General features: G+C 34.7%; 1 protein-coding gene across 2 annotated transcripts in view; it reads left to right on the top strand.

Moving 5' to 3' along the window:
* Positions 1-21,726, top strand: part of LOC110115531 — a 50,690-nt gene that overhangs the window by 11,302 nt on the left and 17,662 nt on the right. Inside the window, exons 4-24 of one of the 2 annotated variants that reach the window (XM_020848795.2) lie at positions 1,428-2,925; positions 3,059-3,282; positions 3,382-3,446; positions 3,535-4,709; positions 5,384-5,481; positions 5,645-5,830; positions 6,031-6,211; positions 6,295-6,489; positions 6,593-6,636; positions 6,888-6,944; positions 7,086-7,182; positions 7,301-7,473; positions 7,561-7,774; positions 8,018-8,143; positions 8,241-8,330; positions 14,203-14,319; positions 14,405-14,485; positions 14,581-14,688; positions 19,450-19,619; positions 19,705-19,783; positions 19,878-19,952. In XM_020848795.2, coding sequence (XP_020704454.1) covers positions 1,428-2,925; positions 3,059-3,282; positions 3,382-3,446; positions 3,535-4,709; positions 5,384-5,481; positions 5,645-5,830; positions 6,031-6,211; positions 6,295-6,489; positions 6,593-6,636; positions 6,888-6,944; positions 7,086-7,182; positions 7,301-7,473; positions 7,561-7,774; positions 8,018-8,143; positions 8,241-8,330; positions 14,203-14,319; positions 14,405-14,485; positions 14,581-14,688; positions 19,450-19,619; positions 19,705-19,783; positions 19,878-19,952 — 5,053 coding nt within the window. Of the gene's footprint in view, positions 1-1,427; positions 2,926-3,058; positions 3,283-3,381; positions 3,447-3,534; positions 4,710-5,383; positions 5,482-5,641; positions 5,831-6,030; positions 6,212-6,294; positions 6,490-6,592; positions 6,637-6,887; positions 6,945-7,085; positions 7,183-7,300; positions 7,474-7,560; positions 7,775-8,017; positions 8,144-8,240; positions 8,331-14,202; positions 14,320-14,404; positions 14,486-14,580; positions 14,689-19,449; positions 19,620-19,704; positions 19,784-19,877; positions 19,953-21,726 lie in introns of both variants that reach the window. The other variant, XM_020848794.2, reaches the window with a different exon arrangement.

The following is a 21,726-nucleotide window of genomic DNA, read 5'->3' as shown; positions in this document are numbered from 1 at the left end:
TTATGACACAATACTAATATTTCTAAAATTCAATTTGTATTCATGCCGGGTAGATCTACTATGGAAGTTATACCTTTGTTGAGTGGTTTGATGGAGAAATATAGAGAGAGTAAAGAAGATCTACATATGATATTATTGATTTAGAGAAAGTATATGATAAAGGGTTCAAGAGTAGTGATCTAGAAGTTTCTAGAAAAAAAAAGAGTTAATATTATTTATATTCAAGTTATTAAGGATATGTATATAAGAGCTGTTACTTGTGTTCAAATACAAGGTAGTTTAACCAAGTATTTATCTATTTTAGTTGGATTACATCAAATCAACTTTAAACCCATATTTTTTTGTTAGTCATAGAAGTTTTTGCCAGACATTTGTAAGAGGATATATGTTGGTGTATGCTTTTTGCTGATGATATTTTTTTTGTTGGTAAGACTAGAGAGAGAGTTGATGAAAAACTTGAAATTATATAGATCAACCTTGGAGACTAAATATTTTCATTTGAGTACGTCTAAAATTGAATACATGGAATATAATTTTAGCAGTAATAGGTGTGGCTTTGATATTGGGTGTTCAATTCATTAAAAAGAGGGTACATTTTAGATATGTTGAGTCTATTAGTCATAGCGATGGTGAAATAGATGAGGATATTATTAGTAGAATTTAAGTTGGATGGTTGAAGTAGAGGGATGCATCAGGCTTGTTGTGCAATAGAAAAGTACCCATCTAAATTGAGAGAAAATTTTATAAGATGATGGTGAGACTTTCAATGCTTTATGGTGCATCATGTTGGGCGTTAAAAGATAAGCATAAAATTAAGTGTTTAGAGATGAGGATGCTAACGTGAACGGGTGGCTTTACACTTAGAGGCATAATGTGAAACGAGTATGTACGTGAAAAGGTCGGAGTAGGTCTGGTGGCAGATAAGATTAGAGAGAGTTTACTTAGATGGTTTGGTCGCATAAAATGTCAGCCTTCCGATGGCTCTATTAGGAGAGTAGATATATTAGGTCTGGCCTATGTTACAAAGATAGAGGTAGACCTAAAAATATTTGGTTAGAAAATATTAAAAATGACTTTTTTTATTTATTAGATTTAAATAAGGATTTGACTCTTAATAGGATACATTGGAGAAAAGAGGTTCATGTAGCCGATCCCATGTAGTGGGATAAAGGCTTAGTTGTTGTTTTGTAATTTTCGTCTGAAATGATTATTTGTGGGAATTCGATCAGTATTGCCCGAACTTAAGTTGCTGCTTATAAAAAAGTGAAAAAACAGAAAAACCCTTTTCCTGTAATGCTAATAGTTGGTTTGGTGTTCTAATTTTGACTTCTAACAATCTTATGTACTTTGTTCTTTAATACTTAGTAATTTCATATTGAGCATTGCCTAGCAGTCGAATTTATTGTAAAATAATTTCTTGATTGCAGGGCCATGGAAAAAGTTATAAATCAGCATGGGCTTGATATGAATGTTCTAAGTTCATCTCGTCTTCCATTGACTTCTGGGCCTCAAGAAGTTGATGCGGGGCATGGAACAAAGGGTAAGGACGCACTAGATAACCAATTGCCTACTAGTCGAAGTGATTTGTCTCATGGAGGTATTTCTTCTGGAGCATGGCATGGAGCTTCAAGTAGTCAGACAAAAGAAGAAGCTTATAATGGTCCTTTCCAGAATTTTGGGGTGCTGCAGCCATCCAAAGTAGGTCCAGGTGGGTTAGATATGGCCAGACATGAGTTGATTTATCCAAGTAAACCACTGGTAGGGCTTGGTAGGGTTGACAGTATGCCAGTTGATGCTCATCAGGGCTCTTTTTCTCACAGAAGTGGTAAGTCATCTGAGCAGGAAAGTCCTGCTAGTGTTCCAATGGATGACACAAGATCTGCTAATTCACAGGAAATTCATGATTCCATAAAATCAGATAACAAAGCAAACAAGAAAAATATTAAAAAATCTGGTAATAAGCGAAAAAGAGCTGATTCCAAGGCAGCATCTGATGCACATTCAGAGAACCCTCAGCAGTCTGATAATATTAGTACCGGATCCAACTCTAGGAAGGGTAAGCAAGTTAGTAAAGGTGGGTTACAAGGCCAACTTTCTGGAAAATATGATGACCATGCACAAGTAAATCCTGTTCAACATGCTGTCGGTGCTGCATCCCTCATCAGAGCTAAACAAGAAAGTGGTCATTCTTTTTCTGAAAGGATTATGGATGATGTAAAGACCTCAAATCCTTTTTTGGTTTCACCAAAAAATCATGACGATGGGGAGGTGTCTTCTGTTCAGAGTGCTGGACTTCAGAAAGGTAAAATGCTACCTAGAAGTAACATCTTGGGATCTGCTCCTGTGTGGAGTCAGAACCGGTTTGCTTCATCACAAGTTTCTCAAGGCTCCAATGTTGGGATTATGGAGCCATCTTCTGATATGAACAATGCCTCTCCATACCATGTTAATGAGGTAAAGGGCCTTACACTAGGGTCAAATGATAGCTCAAAGCTTATGAGTTTACCTTCAAATCTTGCTCATGCTAGTGGGAAAGTCTTTGGAACTGCAAGTGCCTTCAGCTCTTTTGCAATGGCAAAGATGGGCTTTCCCTTTCCAGCTCATCAGAGTAGTTCTCCTTTTGAGAATCAATACACAACTTCCAAATTGCAAAATGAAAATTATTTGGGTTCATACTCTGGTTCTCAATTATTGGAGAAGGGAGGAGATGCAAATTCTATTAATGTCAGTGCTGGGTCTCCTGGTTCAGCCAAGCCTACTTCTGATGGAATACCTCACATTCCTCAAAAATTTTCAGAAGCTCCAACTAATTCATCCTTGCACGCGTCTGAAGCATCAGCAGGGATTGCTGCTTCTGGAAAATCCTTATTGCAGGAAAAGAGAGGCGGCCTACAAATAGGAGCAAGTTCTTACACTAATCCAATGGTATGTTTTTTCGTGATGAAAAAGTGCATAAAGGAGTGAATGGCACCTTCATATGACAGTGACGTGAGATAGAGATATGCTTTTCTGTATTGTCCATTTTCACCTCTATTATAAATGGTTCGGTTTATTTCAGGTCAGTGGAGTTCAAGATAGGCACTACCTAGATTATGTTTCTTTGGAAAGAAATCGTGATGCATTTTCTAAGCTGAAGACAGGGTCCAACGCGTACGCTGAGCCTTTTAGTAATGTGCAGACAATTGCATCAAGAAATGCAACATCTACTTCTACAAACACACCTTTTAACGATCAGCAACTGAGGCAGCTTAGAGCGCAGTGCCTGGTGTTCCTAGCATTCAGGTATGATTCTGCATGCTCTAGCTCTTTTAGGTATGCCTAAAAATTTCATGTGCTATAAACCCATATAGCTTAATCTGTTTTAACTCGTTTATCTTGTAGAAATAATTTGTTGCCTAGAAAGTTGCATCTAGAAATCGCACTAGGAGTAAACAACACACAAGAAGGTAAAAGTTCAAATTTGTGCAGTGCATGCTGATCGTTGTTGTTTTTTTATTTGCTTGCTTGTTTTAATATTTTCCTTTATTTAAATAGGGGGTGGTGCTGAAGGAGCTCCTAGAGTTTTGAATGATTGCAGAGGAACTGATACATCTGCAAGAGAGTCTGTTGACAATCATGAAAGATCTGGTATGTTTGGTAGGGCAAATGATATTACTAAGGGATCAACAACTTCATCTGGTGGAAATATTATGGATAGAGATTCATCATTGAATGCCATGGAGAGTGTGAAGATGAACAGGAAAAATATAGACATGCCCATTGCATATGAAGAAAATAAACATTTTTCTGCTTTTAAGCAAAGAATGGATAATGAAGCAAGGGCATCAGAAATGGCAGAATCATATATAGCATCAAACAAGCAGCAGTCTGATTCCTTTGGACATTCTGGAAGAAGTATTCACGATAGCCATCTTGGAAGGGGTGCTACTGAGCTTTCTAACCTACAAGGAGTGCATACAAATCAGGTCCCATCTGTTGTTTGTGTAGACAAGCCTCCCGGTGTAGAGAAAACTGATATGCTGAGGACCAAAAATAGTCTTGAGTTCTTTAAAGAATCAATAGTTTCCATGGTACATCGAGATTCCACACTTGAAGAAACAGAAAATTGTTCAGGCCACTCTCAAATCATGAATGACAGTGATTACACAAGCAGATCACATAGGCCAGGCTCTCCATTGTTGGAAGCCACCAAGTCTTCAGATTGGCACCTTTCTTTGCCGTCAAGGGAGTTTATGATGCCAAGTGTTGCAAAAAACAGTGATAACTCGAAGCATGCGATCAACCCTTCAAAAGATGTCAACATGTTCTTTCCCCATGAGGTTCTGAACAATAGGATTCAAACTACTACTGAATTTGCAGCATCTTATCACCCAGATGATACTGCTGAAGGTAGTGATGGGATGGACAATCAGAGAGTCTCTGTAAACCAAAAGCTTGATATTCATGGTCAGTCCACTTCTGATGGGCTCAAGATTTTTACAAACGATGATATACTGAAGTACAGCAATACAGCTTCTGTGGAGTATGACGAAGAAGAGGAGGGATATGAATCATTATCCAATGATGTTCCTACTTCTCCCCCAAAATACACAACCTTCGACAAGTGGATGACGGACTATCAAAAAAGGAAACTTGCTGAAGAACAAAAATGGTTCTTGAAACAAAAGCAGGCTGATGAAAGGATCACGACATGCTTTGCCAAGTTAAAAGTATATTTTCAAGATAGCAAGACACTTGAAAATTATCATTTTCAGATGTCTAAACTTTCCTTTTGAAATTATATTGGCTCCTTTTAGATTATTAGCCTGTTTTCATCTGCAAAGAATTTATAATTTTTTCTATTTTTAGAGTAGGACAGGATATCTTCTTGTTTTAGTAACAAGTAAGGGCAAATTTCGTGTATAACAAACTAAGTTTAATCTTTTCATTAAGTTTTTAAATGAATTGAAATTTGATGTATGAGTGAGGCATATCAATGAAGAAAATATATTAAAATTTAATATTCCGAGAATACACACATTTCAAAATCTTACACAAACACAAGGTCCCAATTTCATCATTGTGATGTCTATAGTTTGTTGCATAAATGCTATATGGTGTTAGATAAATTGACTCTTCTAACCAGTTTTCATTATTTCTAAGCCATATATTTTAGTAGATTCCATTGAATATACTATAACTAACATTTTCCCTTACATTTTTTTCGATATATTGCCATTGATGATAGTTCTTATGTTAATTGGACTACTTTTGATTTGCATCCTACGCTTTTTCTTATCTTCCAGAAATGTCGAATCATTTCAGTGCATGCATGATATACTGTGATTAGGGCTTTTATTATTATTCTCTTGCAAATGTCCTGAACTTTTTTTTTTCTCGTCAGGAAAATGTAAATTCGTCTGAAGATATATCTGCCAAGACAAAAAGTGTCATTGAGTTAAAAAAACTCCAGCTTCTTAAACTTCAGCGGCGGTTGCGGAGGTGCTTATTTTTGAAAAATTGAATATTAAGCTTCCTTGGTGTTTTCTGTACTCAACTTTATATATTCCTAGCTATTTTGAATCTAAGAGGTTTAAATTCTTAGTTGCATATAGGTTTTACATTTTCAGAACTGCATTCCTTATTCTTTGTTTTCTATTAGCAGCGAATTTCTTGATGATTTTTTCAAACCTATTGCATCCGATATGGATCGTTTGAAATCAATCAAAAAACATAGACATGGTAGACGAGTGAAGCAACTTGAGAAATTTGAACAGAAGATGAAGGAAGAAAGGCTGAAGCGTATTCGGGAGAGACAAAAAGAGTTCTTTGCTGAAATTGAAGCTCATAGGTAGAGATTTGTATTCAATAGTTTATATTCTAATTTTTAATTGTGCTTTGATATTAGTTTATTGCTTTAATATACTATGCTAAGTTCTATTTTAATTTCAAACTGCAGTATTAGTTTGTTAATTTTGCTAAGATTCTGTATGTGTTATGTAAGTTTTTTCTTGAATATAGTGCAATTTCATGACTAGTAATGGATTACAGGGAAAAGCTGGAGGATTATTTTAAGGTCAAGCGGGAGCGATGGAAAGGTTTTAATAAATATGTAAAGGAGTTCCACAAGAGAAAGGAGCGTATATATCGTGAAAAGATTGACAGAATCCAGCGTGAAAAGATCAATCTTTTGAAAAACAATGACGTGGAGGGATATTTAAGAATGGTTCAGGTCCTAATGGGTTCTTTATTTCCGCCTTTTATCTTCCTTTTCACATGAATCTTCCGAGTCTTGATTATTTAGTGGCTATGCAGGATGCTAAGTCTGATCGTGTTAGGCAACTCCTTAAAGAGACTGAAAAATATCTTCAGAAGTTGGGCTCAAGGTTAAAGGAGGCCAAGGGTATGTCTAGAAGGTTTGAAATGGAAGTGGAGGATTGCCGGCCAGCTGATGTGGATGAGAAGGAGATTGCTGCAATTGATAATGAGGATGAAAGTGATCAAGCTCAGGTAAATATCGAGCTGATGATTATTTTCTTAAACTTTTACTTTTTGAATGATACCCAGGCTAGTCAATTCCATATTTTGTATTTTCGTGTTATCCTTGTTTCAGCATTACCTGGAAAGCAATGAGAAGTACTACATGTTGGCCCACAGGTATTTTTTTTCTCCTTTAAATGAGAATTTGGCTCTTAACAACACACAATGGAGAATAATGATTCATGCAGCCGACCCCACATAATGGGATAAAGGCTTGATATTGTTTTTGTTTTCTGATTACTCCATCATAATTGATTGATTTACTTGGCAACAGAATTTCAAATTATTGTATTTGAGTTATTGACTGACCGCATTTGTTATGTAACAAAATTCTCTATGTAAATTTGATTTGCTTTATATGTTACCAGCATAAAAGAGAGCATAAATGAGCAACCGTCTTCTCTTGTAGGTGGAAAGTTGCGTGAGTAAGTAATGTTTTCTCAATGTTCAAACTTTTACCTTTCCTTTAATTGCTATTTCCTTGCTTTCTTCATAGCAATATATTGAATGTAGTTTATGCCGTGGTAAGAAATCTGATGAGCTGTATAATTTCTACATGGTCCTAGGTACCAGATGAATGGTTTGCGATGGTTAGTTTCATTGTATAATAATCATTTGAATGGTATTCTTGCTGATGAGATGGGTCTTGGCAAAACTGTTCAAGTATGGTTTTCTGCAATATTATTCCTCCCTTATTCAGTTTTTTATAAGTTAAAGCTGTTATTTATGTTTTTTTTTAGTGTTGTTGTTCGATGGAGCTGAGGACCTTTATTTTCTGCAGGTTATTGCTTTAATATGCTACCTTATGGAGAAGAAAAATGATAGAGGTCCATTTTTGGTGGTTGTGCCATCTTCAGTTCTTCCTGGATGGGCATCTGAAATTTGTAATTGGGCCCCTAGTATAAATGCCATTTCTTATTCTGGTTCTCCTGAGGAGAGACGCAAACTATACAAGTACTTGTTGAACAGCCCACAATTATCACGTGTTATTTATTTATTTAGTTTTTGGGGGAAGGCAATTGATAATTTCTCTCTCTGCAGGGAAAGGATTGTTCATCGAAAATTCAATGTTCTTCTCACTACGTATGAGTACTTAATGAATAAGCATGATAAGCCGAAGCTAAGTAAAGTTCAATGGCATTATATTATTATCGATGAAGGTCATAGAATAAAGAATGCATCTTGCAAACTCAATGCTGATTTGAAGCATTATTCAAGCACCCATCGACTGCTTTTAACTGGAACGCCTCTTCAAGTATGTATTGCATACGTTTTTGTATGCCATGTGCACACGTGCAATAACATCAATTTTTTTATTAAATTCATATTGAGTAATGCTGCATTTGGGCTTATTTTTTCCCTTCTGTATCTTTATGTGCAATCAACTTGCTCTAGTTTGCTTCAATTAGTATTATATCTGTCATCTTTGTCTATGATTACACATTGTAGTTTACTATTCAATTATTCTCAAATTACTTTCGGTCACTCGGTTATGCAGAACAATTTGGATGAATTATGGGCCCTCCTGAATTTCTTGTTGCCAAATATTTTCAATTCATCTGAGGATTTCTCTCAGTGGTTTAATAAACCATTTGAGGGCAATGTAGATGCCTCACCTGATGAGGTGAGAGTGTTTATCATCTTTATTATTTTTTCCTTCATTCAGTTTCATATGCCATCATAGTGTCATTTCACATTTTTTATGATTGATGATGGTATAGGCATTACTTACTGAGGAAGAGAATCTTTTGATTATAAACCGTCTTCATCAAGTTCTCAGACCTTTTGTTCTTCGAAGGCTAAAGCACAAGGTATGCTTGTTAATTTGTTGTTTGTGCCGATATCTTTCACCTGCTTTAAAGGTTATCACATAGACCCGCTGTGGTCTTCCTTTTGATGTTTAACTTGCTATATTCATGGTTTAGTTCTTATATGTTCATTTGTATATTATTATGTTATTCACATCAGTTTTCATTTCTAAATTATACTTTGTCAATCCATTTGACTTTAACTGCTGCTGATTTATTTTATGCGTGCCAGTTGTATTTTCTCTTTGTAATTTATTGTTTTATGTTGGCCTGCTGTTCGGTTTGCAAAATAATATTTTTCCATGTAATTGGATACTTACCAATTGGGTAATAAATTTCCTAGCCTTTTAGCAGTAGATTTTAATAAATAGGCCCTTTTAGCAATAGATTTTAATGTTTGGTATTATAAATATGTATTATTTTTATTTTTATTGAATATTACATAAGTCGATTTATATGGCGAGGTGGGCAGTGGTGGAGGTGGCCCGTGACTAGTTGTGGCATCCAGATGGTTGGTTGAAGTGGTTTTCATTAACAGAAAGAAAACACCCAAAATTATCTGAAAGTATTTTTTGAAAAAAACTTGATTTGTTTTTAAAAACAAAAATCAAAGCAGTTAAAGAAACACAAACAAGTTAAAAAATAAATAAATAAGTAAATAAACAGAAAAAAAATGTTTCAAACAGGCCTCAAGTTATCCCAACCTCAATTTCAAGTTTTACCTACCCTTTTCCAACCACTAACTAAACAACATGGAGATATAGGGAAATATGAATGGCATGTTGATTAGTTTGCAGGGTATCTAGGAGAGTCTGGACACGTTTGTTTCTCCCACACCTCACAAAGACTAGTGTAAAGTTGGGTTTTAAATGATTTGATCTCAAACAATCTTGTTCATTTCTAATTTACGATCATCTTAAACTGAAGCGAGCTGATACGACAGTAGGAGGACTAGACCGGCCAGTCTAGCAGGAGGGGGTGGAACCTGGAGCTAGGGAGATTTTGGCCCCCCTTGTGGGGCCCAACAAAACAATAATGCATTATGTTATGAGGGGAAATAAGGAGGTAATTAATTAGGTAATGATTTCCTAATTAAATTCAAATAGGAGAGAGAAATTAATAAAGAAAGAAGGATGTTTTGGGGAGACTTAGGAGTGCTTATTTAGGGTTGATTCTTGGGGTTATTTTCATTATATATGTTTTTCGTTTTTTTGTAGTTTTTTTTTGGAGAGTTCCTAGCAACGTCTAGGTCTTGTGGGAGAGCTTAGGTCTTGTGGGAGAGCCGGTCTACCTCTCTAATTGTACTTCACATGTATCTTGCTTTCACATTAAAGAAATAATACAAAATCAGCCACCGTTTGGGCATTCCTGCCGTTTTCCTAGTGATTGTTTGTTATTTTTACATTGGAGGCATATCGAATTGGTATCAGAGTAGTGTCATGGGCTAAAATATAAGTCCTCATCCCTGATCTTTGCTGCGTTTTTCTTCTTGTCTTGCTAATTTGCACTATTTGAAGATCAAATTCGTTGATTTTTTGTTACTTTTCGTAGTTTGGAACCTAGATCCGTGAATGTGAGCAAAGAAGATTGATGCATTAGAAGGTGATATGGCAAAACTCAGGGCCGACACAAAGGAAAAATATTCGGATGTGGAAGGATGGCTCTCTTCCATTGAGAATCGCTTTGAGTAATTGGAGGATATGATGAAGAAGATTAAGATGCAGTCGAAGGCTTCATCAGTGACTCCTTGGGTTGAACCGAAGGGAAAGGAAATTTAGGAGAACGAGGATGAAGGAGAGAGTGTTTTCCCTCAAGGACCACCTTGGGGGTTTCGATGGGAGGTGTATTAATGTGTTCCGAAGAAAGGGCAACAAGAAGTGGGGAGGCTGAACCCTTTTGGAGACCACCCAGGCATTAGGGAAGGTGGACCGGAGAAGACAATGGTTGGGCTGAGTCATGGGGTCCAAATCTGCCAAGGGAAGAAGGGAGAGAAGCACACCACCACTACACAGGAGGAATCAATGGAGGGAGAAAACATTAGGGTATGGATGAAAGATCAAGAAAATTAAAAATGTTAGTTTTTGAAGGAGTAGATGCTCAGGCTTGGGTGAAAATTAAATGTAAATGAGATAAATAATATATAGGGGATAGACCCGCACAAGTAAAGGAGAGACTTGACGATGTAAGACTTTGGGAGGTTCTATAAAAGGTACCCCCTACATTCTCGCACTTCTAAAAGTTGGGAATTCTGACCCTTGAATGAGAGAGCTGCCCTCTAATTGTAAAAGTTGGAAATATAGGCCCAACCTTGAATTAGAGCGTGTATGTGTGCAAAAGTCTATAGTCATCATATGACTTACTTAAAGTATTGAACTGTAAACATAATTGAAAATGTGGAAGGTTATATATACATATTGATGTCTTGTACAACTTATGATTATTATAGAACCCCCATATTATTTCACTGCATACATGTTTCTTATTTCTTATACTATGCTTATGCATTATTGTATTTCATTGAGCTCTAGCTCATTAGTAGGAGTTGCACTGCAAGAAAGTGGAAGGAGCCAGTGGGATGCTAGGTAAGAGTTTGACTACACTTTTGTATTCATATATTTTGGGTGTACATAGAGGTTAGGATTATGTACAAAATTTAGGGTATGTAAATGTTATTTGAAAGTTTAGTAAGATCTGTATTTCATTCCATATGTTTAAATATGCTTCTAAAATTGAATTATTTGGATAGAATCTTAGGACTTGAAAAACTTGATGGGTTAAAATACTCTTGATACGCTGTTTCATACTAACTTGATCCTTATAAAAGTATTTGAGGATGGGTGTTAGTGAGAGATATGTCTATTCTAATTCTTTTTCTCTGTTACACTCCAAGTTGACTGTAGTGGAGGTCAAAATGGGGTGTGACAGGAGGTTAGGTATCTGATCTACTCATGTGGTGAATTTAATGATTGCTTGTTAGAGACCTGCAATGCTTTTATGGCATAATATGTTGACCATTAAAAGAGAAGCACAAAATTAAGTTAAGTGTTGCAAAGATGAGGATGGTCAGGTGGATTAGTGGCTTTTACACTTAAAGATAGAATACGAAACAAGTATATACATGAAATGGTAGGAGTAGACCCGATGTCAAATAAGATTAGAGGGTCACTTTAGATGGTTTGGTCTCATAAAATGTCGGCCTTCCGATGACCTTGTTAGTAGTAGATGTATTAGATTCGGCCTATGTTAAGAAAAGTTGAGGTAGACCTAAAAAGGCTTGGTTAGAAAATATTAAAAATATCTTTTTTTATTAGATTTAAATGATAACTTGGCCCTTAATAGGATACAATGGCGAAAGCTGACCCCATGGAGTGGGATAAAGGCTTCTTTTTGTTGATGTTGTATCAAATTTACATCATTCATTATTTTCTTATGCTTGATTTTTAACTAAATAACAATTTTAATAGTTTGTTCCTAGTTATTTCTTACATGCAAAATTAATAATTTTGAGTTTAATTTTAACATATGAATGATAAAAAATTTAAATGTAAGCAAAAAAAAAAAAAAAAACCTCTTGTTTTACTTAAGATGAGACACCCACCCTCTCTCTTTATAAAGCAAAAAAAAAAAAAAAAAACCTCTTGTTTTACTTAAGATGAGACACACACCCTCTCTCTTTATATATATATATATATATATAATGGACTTTTCTCATAGCAGGAGAATGACAGTTCTTCTTTTCAGTTTATTTTTTGAATCTAATGCTTTATATAGGCCTTCAAACTCAAGATCATATCATCTTATTACTGATTTTGATCTACAACATAAGAATTTTATTGTGGATAAAGGTTCATTATTATTCTTATTGATTTAAAAATTCATCAAGCATATGAAAAATTTAAGAATGATTATTTGACAATAGTTGTCCTTTTAAAAATCTAGGTTTACCTATCTAAATTATCCAATACATCAAATATATTGTTACGAACCCATTTATTTAAGTTCAAGCCATTTGAATTCACAGTCATCTTTTGATGCAGATAGAGCCATCAATTGTGTAAATTTTGATGTATCCAATTGGCGTTCAAATGATCTTAAATTTTTTGACACCTTACATACCACCAATTTTAACAATGTTAAAGGAAATAGATGGATTTGATCTTTCTTAGACATTTCATCAGACACCTATAGTACCATGGGAAGCATTTCTCATTGTACTAGAATGCCAAAACTAAAGGCATTGGATTTGTAAGGAGTGTGTTTGATTAAATTTAAGGGAGAAATTTTATACAAAATATAATGTCGTGTTTGTAGAAGCAGTAGAGATTTGTAAGAAAATAGAGAAATAAAGACTTACATTAGATATAATTTTTCTTCAGATTTATCGTGATCAAATGTACTTACTGATCCCCTATCCCGTGGACATCGATTAGGATGTGATCTTGAACTCCTAAGTGCTGCTTATTTCAAAGTTTCTTCTGAATTTAAAGCATGTTACAAATGACATGGTGAAGACATCGGCTTTGATACTAATGTAAGGAGGCATGGTGGTGATGAAGTTGATAAGCTTCTTGGTGGATTTAAAGTGAACGCTGATCTGAAGGGAGTTGCTGTGGTCGGGTATTTCATGCAGCTTGTGCAAGTATGGCGTTGAAGGCTACGTCGGTTGGCATCGGTTGGGGGGGGAGGGAAAAGAACGTCTAGTTATGTGTGAGATTGAGATGAATTGAATAAGTAAAAGCTACTCAGAAGTACGTCTTCAAATGTCGGAACTTGTGATGAAAGAAGGCAGCATGACATTTCATAAAACTTATCTTAGAGGAAGTGTAGGAGTTGCAATTTCACAGACTTGGTAATTTTTTGTTTATTTAATGAGATTATTGTGATGGCATATAATAAATTTAGGCGGAGGGAGGGAGAAGAATGGTAGAGAAGAATGAAGGCAAATGAGAGCAAAATAAAAATTGCAGCTCAATCATCGGAGAGTTATGTCCGAAGAAGACGAAGCACAGGTCTTACATATACCAATGTGTTAGAGGAAGTGTATGCGTCCCAATTTCATAAAATTGGTGTTAATTTATTTTATCAGTCTAATGAAATGACAATCAATATTATTAGAATTAATTTTTAAAATGTGAGAATATGAGAAGGTTATGTTTTCATTTAAGAGTAAAATGAAGGCTAGAATTCAATATGAGAAGAATCGCTAGTCTCTTTTATAATAATAATATTATATATCTATTTGAATTTTTGATAATTTTTTCAAGATTATAATTATTACATTATGCTTTATGCGAATGCAAAACTATATTGAATTCAACTCAAAGTTAAGGCTAGCTCACTTAATTTCCGCTTGACTCAGAAACTTTACACTTGAATTGAGACAAGAGTGGGTCAAACTTTTTAGTCTCTATGGATTGTGAGTGGGTGCACAACGGTTTGTTCTTTGGTTGGTGGGATTATGTAAATTGTTGTCATTGGCATCTTCATTTTATGTTATTTGTCACATTCAATTACCCACTTTTTAATCATGGAATTCCACACACTGTGCACATTTAGTTCTATCAATCACATATATTCCAGTCCCATACTGTTCCTTACTTGGGACATGTAAAGCCTTGTAAAGCAGGACGATGGATCTTTAAATCTTAGTAGAGTGCAGTTCATGTTAGGAATCCTTCTACATTCCTGTATTGTTCTTTCTTTCCTTTTTTGGTTTGCTCATTTAAATGGATAAAAGAAAGCTGGATATTGGAAGGATAGTTTATTGCTTTTTTTTTTATTGATTTGTCGATTCTGCTTAATTTTTGGAACTTTAGAGTACATCAGTTCTACTGATAACTTGATCCCTTTTTTGTACATGAATTTTATTTGATAGGTTGAGAATGAGTTGCCAGAAAAAATTGAGAGACTTATACGATGCGAGGCTTCGGCATATCAAAAGCTTCTAATGAAGAGGGTGGAAGAAAATCTTGGTTCAATAGGGAATGCAAAGGTTTCAATTTTCTTTCTTGTATGACATATTTTCTGGTTCTTCTTTGAAATCATGAGATGATTCTGACATGCTGATAAAAAATCAGGGTCGCTCGGTGCACAACACTGTCATGGAGATGCGTAATATATGCAATCATCCTTATCTCAGTCAAATTAATTCTGAGGAGGCATGCATGAGGACTTATTATTGCTGTTTTTCCCTATTTTTACTTTGAATCTCACTTTTTTCTTACATGGGATTCATTTATATTAACTTCTGCAGATTGATGCTTTATTACCCAAACATTATCTTCCCCCTGTTGTGAGACTTTGTGGTAAGATGGAAATGTTGGACCGTTTGCTGCCCAAGCTGAAGGCAACTGATCATAGGGTATGCAAAATCATATTTGACTTTTTGGTTTTTGATGAATGATGACTATAAAATGTTTGGGTAAGTATTTTTTTTTTAAATAATGAGTGTCCAAATTAATTGTTATCTTACAGTTCAGTTGATTGTTACTTCATTATTGTGGTTAGTGTTTGTTTAATCCATGCTGGATACTAGCATATCATTTATGCATGCCGTTTGTGCAAAATTAGGGCAAAATAAAGCGCAAACAAACCAAAAGTTGCTTGTGTTAGATCTATAGTTTTGCTGATCTAGATGTCCAGCAAAGCCTGGCTTTGATGAATGGTATATATATATATATATATATATTGCAAACTTCATGTTTATTGCGATTGGAAGCATTGCATCAAGTACTGTTCTTAGCAAAGTTTATTTGTTTTTATTAATTTGTTCATTTTATTTGTTTTTCTTTTTAGAGGATATTGCAGTGATGATGGCTAAGAACGGATTATGCTCTTTAATGTTTTGATTTTTTTTCCCTTTAATTTGGTTCTGTGCACTATGTTGGTTGGGTTTGATTCTACCACCCAGTTCTCTATTTTTGTTGTTGTGATTTCAGCCTATAGTTTGCTTTGGATGGTTTCCTGTTGTGTTTATTGGGCTTCAAATGTATTATAGATGCTTGGTTCTCTGCTAGCACGAAAATGGAATTTGTTGTGATGGGCCTCAATTGCTTGCAATGTGGGCCATGTGGCATTGAGCCCTGGTTGTGTTTATTCTCTGCTGTGGCATGAATTGTGGCTGATCCACTTTAGCATGAATTGCGGGTGTTCACCTGTGGCACAAAAAAAAAATAAAAAAACTTTTCCTGCTATCCTAGCAATGTAGGGTTTGCGGCATTCAATTTTTTCACTATGGATAATGGGGATTCATGATTGTTGGTTGCTGTAGAGGATGATGGGACTTGCTTTTGGATCAGTGGAATGGTTTATTCCTGCGATTTGCGTGGGGCCACTGGAATTGCGTTTCTTTATTGCTGTAGCATACATTGAGAGACTCTTTTGAAGCTTATCTACGTGACTCTGAGTTTCACACTGCTATTCCAAGATTCTCCATGTGATCTTACTTTTTGGGCTGCAGTCAATATAATCTACTGTCTTGTAGAAGGAAGACATATATATATATATATATATATATATATATATGTATGATTCAAAGAATGATTTTGAAATATTATTTAATAGAATATTTAATATAATAAAAAGTGCAAGTGATTTAGGTTATGGAAGAATAAATGTGTATGTTATTTACTAGTTAAATAGTAATCACCCTTTCAAATTTTGACTTTTGGGTAATATTTTAATGATTATTAATATTACATCTGAGCATGTAATATGAACTTTTGGTTTAAATAAAAATTATCCTATTCCTCACAAGTTGTATGTCAGATTCTTTTGAGTGTGGTGCAAATGTTATTACTTGATTTCAGGTGAAGTCATCTTCTTGTATTAACATGAGGCTTAATTTTCTTCGGTTGTTTTATTCTGCCTATATCTGCTACATAATTTTTATTAAATAGTTTAGTGCCCCTGATTTTAGTGCCCTTGATTTTGATAAAAAACACTATGTCAAATTCTAATTTTTTGATAGGTAATTCATTTGCTTGGTAATTTTGTTTGTTTTCAAATTCTTGTTAAAATTCTTTAGTATTTACAAGAAATTTATTATTAATTAGGCTTAAACTCTACTATTACCCATTTTCGTTTAAAGAAAGTTAGTGTAATTGATAACTAGTGTGTTGATAATTCTCTACTCTTCTTTGCATGAAGTATACAATACATCATATTACTCACATTAGTAGACCTAACTTTGAGTCATCCTACATCAAATTTTTATTAAAGGATTATGTTTTTTTTATTAATTATTTTTTAATTTATTAGAGGATTATGTTGTTTTAAAATGTCACATAGAACTAGGGCTATTAATTAAGGTAACTTAACATATTGTAAAAGAGAGTGACCATTAAAAATTTTGTAAACTCGATTGGCTAAACTGCTCAATAAGCAAAACCAAATCTATGATGACACTAATTTGTTTAAAACAAGAATTTTTAATCTGGAAGCCAATCATTCATTGATAGGAAACGCTTGTAGGCATAAGAATTTCTCTTGCTGCATTTGAAATCAGCACTTGCAAAAATAGATAGGAGAAGAATTTAGAAGAAATAACAAAAAATAAACCTTTTTATTGATAAAAGATGAAAGGAAACGAACAAGATTCAATGGATCCACAATTGGAGATGAGGATCCATCTCTCCCAATCTCTAGCCGCGACTAGAGCCCAATTGAACCTTAGGAACTCTCCAAAATTCAGCAAATATCTAGATAACCCTAACCCTAAATAATCTCATATATTTAAAGCATACAAATATGATCCCAATTACTAAAGTACCCCTCCCTAAATCAAATCATACCTAAAACAATCCTTCCTCTTCAAGCAATGGGCCCCACAAGGGGACCAGCGGTTGGCTTGGCCATCTAGAGTAAGCCAGCCCTAGAGCTTGTTTAGCCGGCCCTCCTTGGGCCGATTCCGGTCTAACATTCATGCACGTGAATTTGAAGTGAATTCCAATCATAGTGATGATCAATTCATTTGAATGTTAATTTTGATAGGAGATTAAAATCATTTTGTTAGAAAACTTGGTATCATGCTTATGGAAATTATATATATATGGAAATTATATGATGACATTAATCTATTTAAAAAAAAATTTGATAATTTGGAAGCCAATCAAGTTCATGTATGTGAATTAGAAGTGGGTTCTTATCACATTGATAATCCTATTCATTTGAGTGTTATTTTGATAGGAGATGGAAATTATCTCTATATACAATGCATGATCTTGAACAATGATATTTTTGGATTTTATAGACGTCAACTTTTTGACGTAGATGGTGGCATAATAAGAGAAGTTATAGTTTACCCAAGATGGTAAAATTGATTCTAAAGTGTTTACTGATTGGTTGCTAGACATGGATTTTTTTTTTTAAATTGAAAAATTATGTCAGATGAATTTCAAATAAGATTTATAAAAGTAGCCCAAACATAAATTATTGGATGAGCATGGAGAGACAAAAAGAGATTGGGAAGGAAGCCTGCAACAACTTTTTCAAAAATAAAGACATTTTAAAAGAAAAATGTTTGCCTTTGTCATACTGCGAGGTAGCACTTGACAAGTTTAATTCATTAAAACAAAGCAGTAAGATTATGACTGAATACATTAACAAATTTAAAGAACTCTTTATGCTTAGGTTTGGTTTGAGAGCTAACATCAAGAGAGATATCTTATGGAATTCCATCACTCAAGCATATTTTTCACTTGCAAATAATTGAAGAAATGCTAAAATTATCTGTCTAAGAGGTTACTTCATATTCATAGAGTGCATCATTTTGTCGAACTAGTAATTAAGTTCAGTTTGTTGCACCTAGTAACATCATAGTCAATAATGATATATTATCAAAGAAAAATCAACTGCATCTAGATCTAAAATCTCTACAAAGGCATGTTTTAAGTGTGTTATCAAGTTGGACATTATGTTAGCAAGTGTCCTGGTAGGAACTTACATATAAATGTGGATGGAAGATATTATAAAATTAATGATCTTGATGATTTTCATAAATTTGATGATGAAATTAGTGATTCTAAAGATGCCTCTTCAGGGTTCCCTTTTGCCACACCTGCTATGCATGTATCATATTTTTTGCGGTCCCTTTTGCCTCACTTACAATGTAATCTCATGTATGAGAATCCTTTTATCTCACCTACTCTTATAAGTCATACATCCTTCATAGTCAAATTTTATTTTAAATTGATATTCACTAAACTTTTTATGTTCATAAGTCATACTTGTTTTATTACATGCTTTCATAATTATTCGGTTATTCCTATTATAATATGTATACAATATGTAAGGAAATGAACATTTTTCCAAAACAGTATAAAGTAGGAAAACATTTAGATTAACATACTAAACCTTATTTTAAGCTTGACTAGTCATGATTTTGGCTTCAAAACAAGTCCGATGTCATCTCAACATCTATGTCTGACGTCGTTATAACATCGATATTTCAAAATCATCTCAACATCAAAGTCAGGCACGGTCTTGACATTAATACTCAACACTTGCAACTTCTAAACCCACAACTTGACAACTTATCTTTATCTGACGTCGTCTTAACATCGATGACTAATGCCCTCTCAACATCGACGACAGACGCTCTCTTGACATCGACGTCTGATACTTACTACATAACATCAATGCCCAACTCTCGACAACATTGTCATCTCCTCTTTTTATGTCAGATACTCGGCATCGACGCCCGACTCTCGACATTCTAATATTGATCATTTTAAGCATAAATTCTAGTTAAATAACTTATTATTTCTAAATTTTTTTAATATTATATTTATTCAATTTTATATGTTATTTTTAAAATATAAAAATTATAATATCATATCTAACTAGTGTCCATGTCCTATATTTTCAATAATTGACGTGTTCCATGTTTGTGTCGTGTCATATCCATTTTGCAGTGTCCGTATATGTGAATCATATGTTTTCCTTTTCATGAAAGCATAAAATACATTAAAAAATTTAACACTGAATTGACCTTGAAAACTTTCTGATGCTGTGGATGTAAAGATTCTCTAGTAATTGAAGATGATCTTTAATGACACTTTTTTTTTGCCTTTTAGTTTGGCTGACGGCAGAAGCTATGCACACGTATTTCTTATTTTTGTAGGTTCTCTTCTTCTCAACAATGACCAGATTGCTTGATGTTATGGAAGAGTACTTGTCTTGGAAACGCTATAAGTACCTTCGTTTGGATGGGCACACTTCAGGAAATGATCGTGGAGCCCTAATTGATGAGTTTAACCGTCCTGGCTCAGAAACTTTCATATTTCTTCTTAGGTATTTACATTTGAAACATCTATGCAAGATTAACCTCAAATACTTACATTAAGCAACTGATTGACTTCATATATATTTCTGGTAGCATTCGAGCTGGTGGTGTTGGTGTCAATCTCCAAGCTGCTGATACTGTCATAATTTTTGATACTGATTGGAATCCTCAGGCAATTCTTATTCTCAACTCCCTTCCAAAAACTTTTACTGTTTAAGCTGTTTATTTTTTGTCATTAAGCATGACTACTTTTACTATGAATTCAGGTCGACTTACAAGCACAGGCCAGAGCACACAGGATTGGACAAAAGAGAGATGTACTTGTTCTACGTTTTGAGACGGTTAGTTGTGTTTTCTGCATGAATACTTTTTCTTATGTAAACAGGGTTTCAGAAACTGTTTTTTTTTTCTTCTACTTTCTTTTCTATATTAGTCTGCTCTCATCTAGTTTAAATGTATTATCCTACATGCCAGTGGACTCACCAGAAATGTATTAATACCAAATAATGTTCATAGGCGTACTTGGAAATTTTAAAATATAAACTGGAGATAAAAGCGCTCAAAAAATGAAATTGTTTCTGTTAAAACGAGGATTTGAGAGGGAAAAGCTTGAATTTTATTAAGCAATCTACTCCCTATTTATTGATCTATACAAGGTGTATCGATAAGGAAACAAATAACTCTTATAATAATGAGAATACAATTATTCCTAAATCAATGGGAGGAATTAATGCTATCCATGTAGTCTTCCCACGGATTACTGTTCACATCCGTGGATATCTTTGGGATCGTAAGGTTGAGATTTAACACTCCCCCTCAAGCTGGGAAATATGGATCCGTCATTCCCAGCTTGTCAATCATTCGGAGAAAATCTTCTATCAACAGGTGATCCTGCGTAGTCAGCATCCGTGTATACTTCTAGGATCATTCCGCGATCTCTCTTAAAGAGAATTCCTTTTCCTGGTCTCCCTTTAAGGTAGTGCAATATCCTGTCTACTGCTTGCATGTGAATCTGCTTTGGATTCTGCATAAACTGACTGACCATGCTTACAGCAAATGCTATGTCTGGTCTAGTGTGGGAGAGGTAGATCAATTTCCCTACAAGTCTCTGGTAGGCTCCTTTATCTACATCTGGATCTTCTTTAGCTTCTCCCAGTTTAAGATTAGGTTCTACTGGTGTTGGTGCTGGTTTACAGGCAAGTTTACCTGTTTCTTTTAGAAGATCTTTGATGTATTTCTGTTGTGAAATGAAGATTCCTTTGCTGGAGTGAGCTACTTCAATTCCGAGAAAATATTTTAGTCTACCAAGTTCTTTGATGTCAAATTCCTTAGCCAGATTTTTCCTTAAACTGGCTTTCTCCTCTTCATTACTTCCAGTCAAAATAATATCATCAACATACACTAATAATATTGTGACTCCCCCTGAGTCTGAGTGTTTGAAGAATAGTGTATGATCTCCTTGACTCTGTTGATATCCATTCAAGAGCATGAATTTGGAGAATTTTCCGAACCATGCCCTTGGTGATTGTTTGAGCCCATATAGAGCCTTTTTCAGTTTGCACACCTTGTTACCTTCAGATTTCCCTTTAAAGCCTGGTGGTATTTCCATAAATATCTCTTCTTCTAAGTCTCCATGTAGGAATGCATTTTTCACATCCAGTTGTTCCAGGTGCCAATTGTACTTGGCTGCTAGTGAGAGTAGTATTCGGACAGTATTCATCTTGGCCACAGGTGCAAACGTTTCTTGGTAGTCAATGCCATACGTTTGAGTAAACCCTTTTGCCACTAGTCTTGCCTTATATCTCTCCAGTGTGCCATCAGCTTTGTATTTTACTGAGAACACCCATTTGCAGCCAACCGATTTTTTCCCTATCGGTAGATTGACGATCTCCCATGTTTCGTTCTTCTCCAGAGCCTGCATTTCATCTTTCATGGCATTTCTCCAATTTTTATCAGATAAGGCCTCAAAAACATCTTTAGGAATACGGATATCTTCTAATGAAACAAGAAAATTTTGGTGTGACGATGAAAAATTGTTGAAAGATATAGAGTTGTTTATAGGGTATAAGGGAGGTGGTGAGCTTACCTTATTTCCAGGAGATGGTTCAGATTCTT

This window comes from Dendrobium catenatum, unplaced genomic scaffold, assembly GCF_001605985.2.
Source record: "Dendrobium catenatum unplaced genomic scaffold, ASM160598v2 fragScaff_scaffold_651, whole genome shotgun sequence".
In the NCBI taxonomy this organism is placed as follows: Eukaryota; Viridiplantae; Streptophyta; class Magnoliopsida; order Asparagales; family Orchidaceae; genus Dendrobium; species Dendrobium catenatum.
This window is presented reverse-complemented; position numbering and strand designations above follow the sequence as displayed.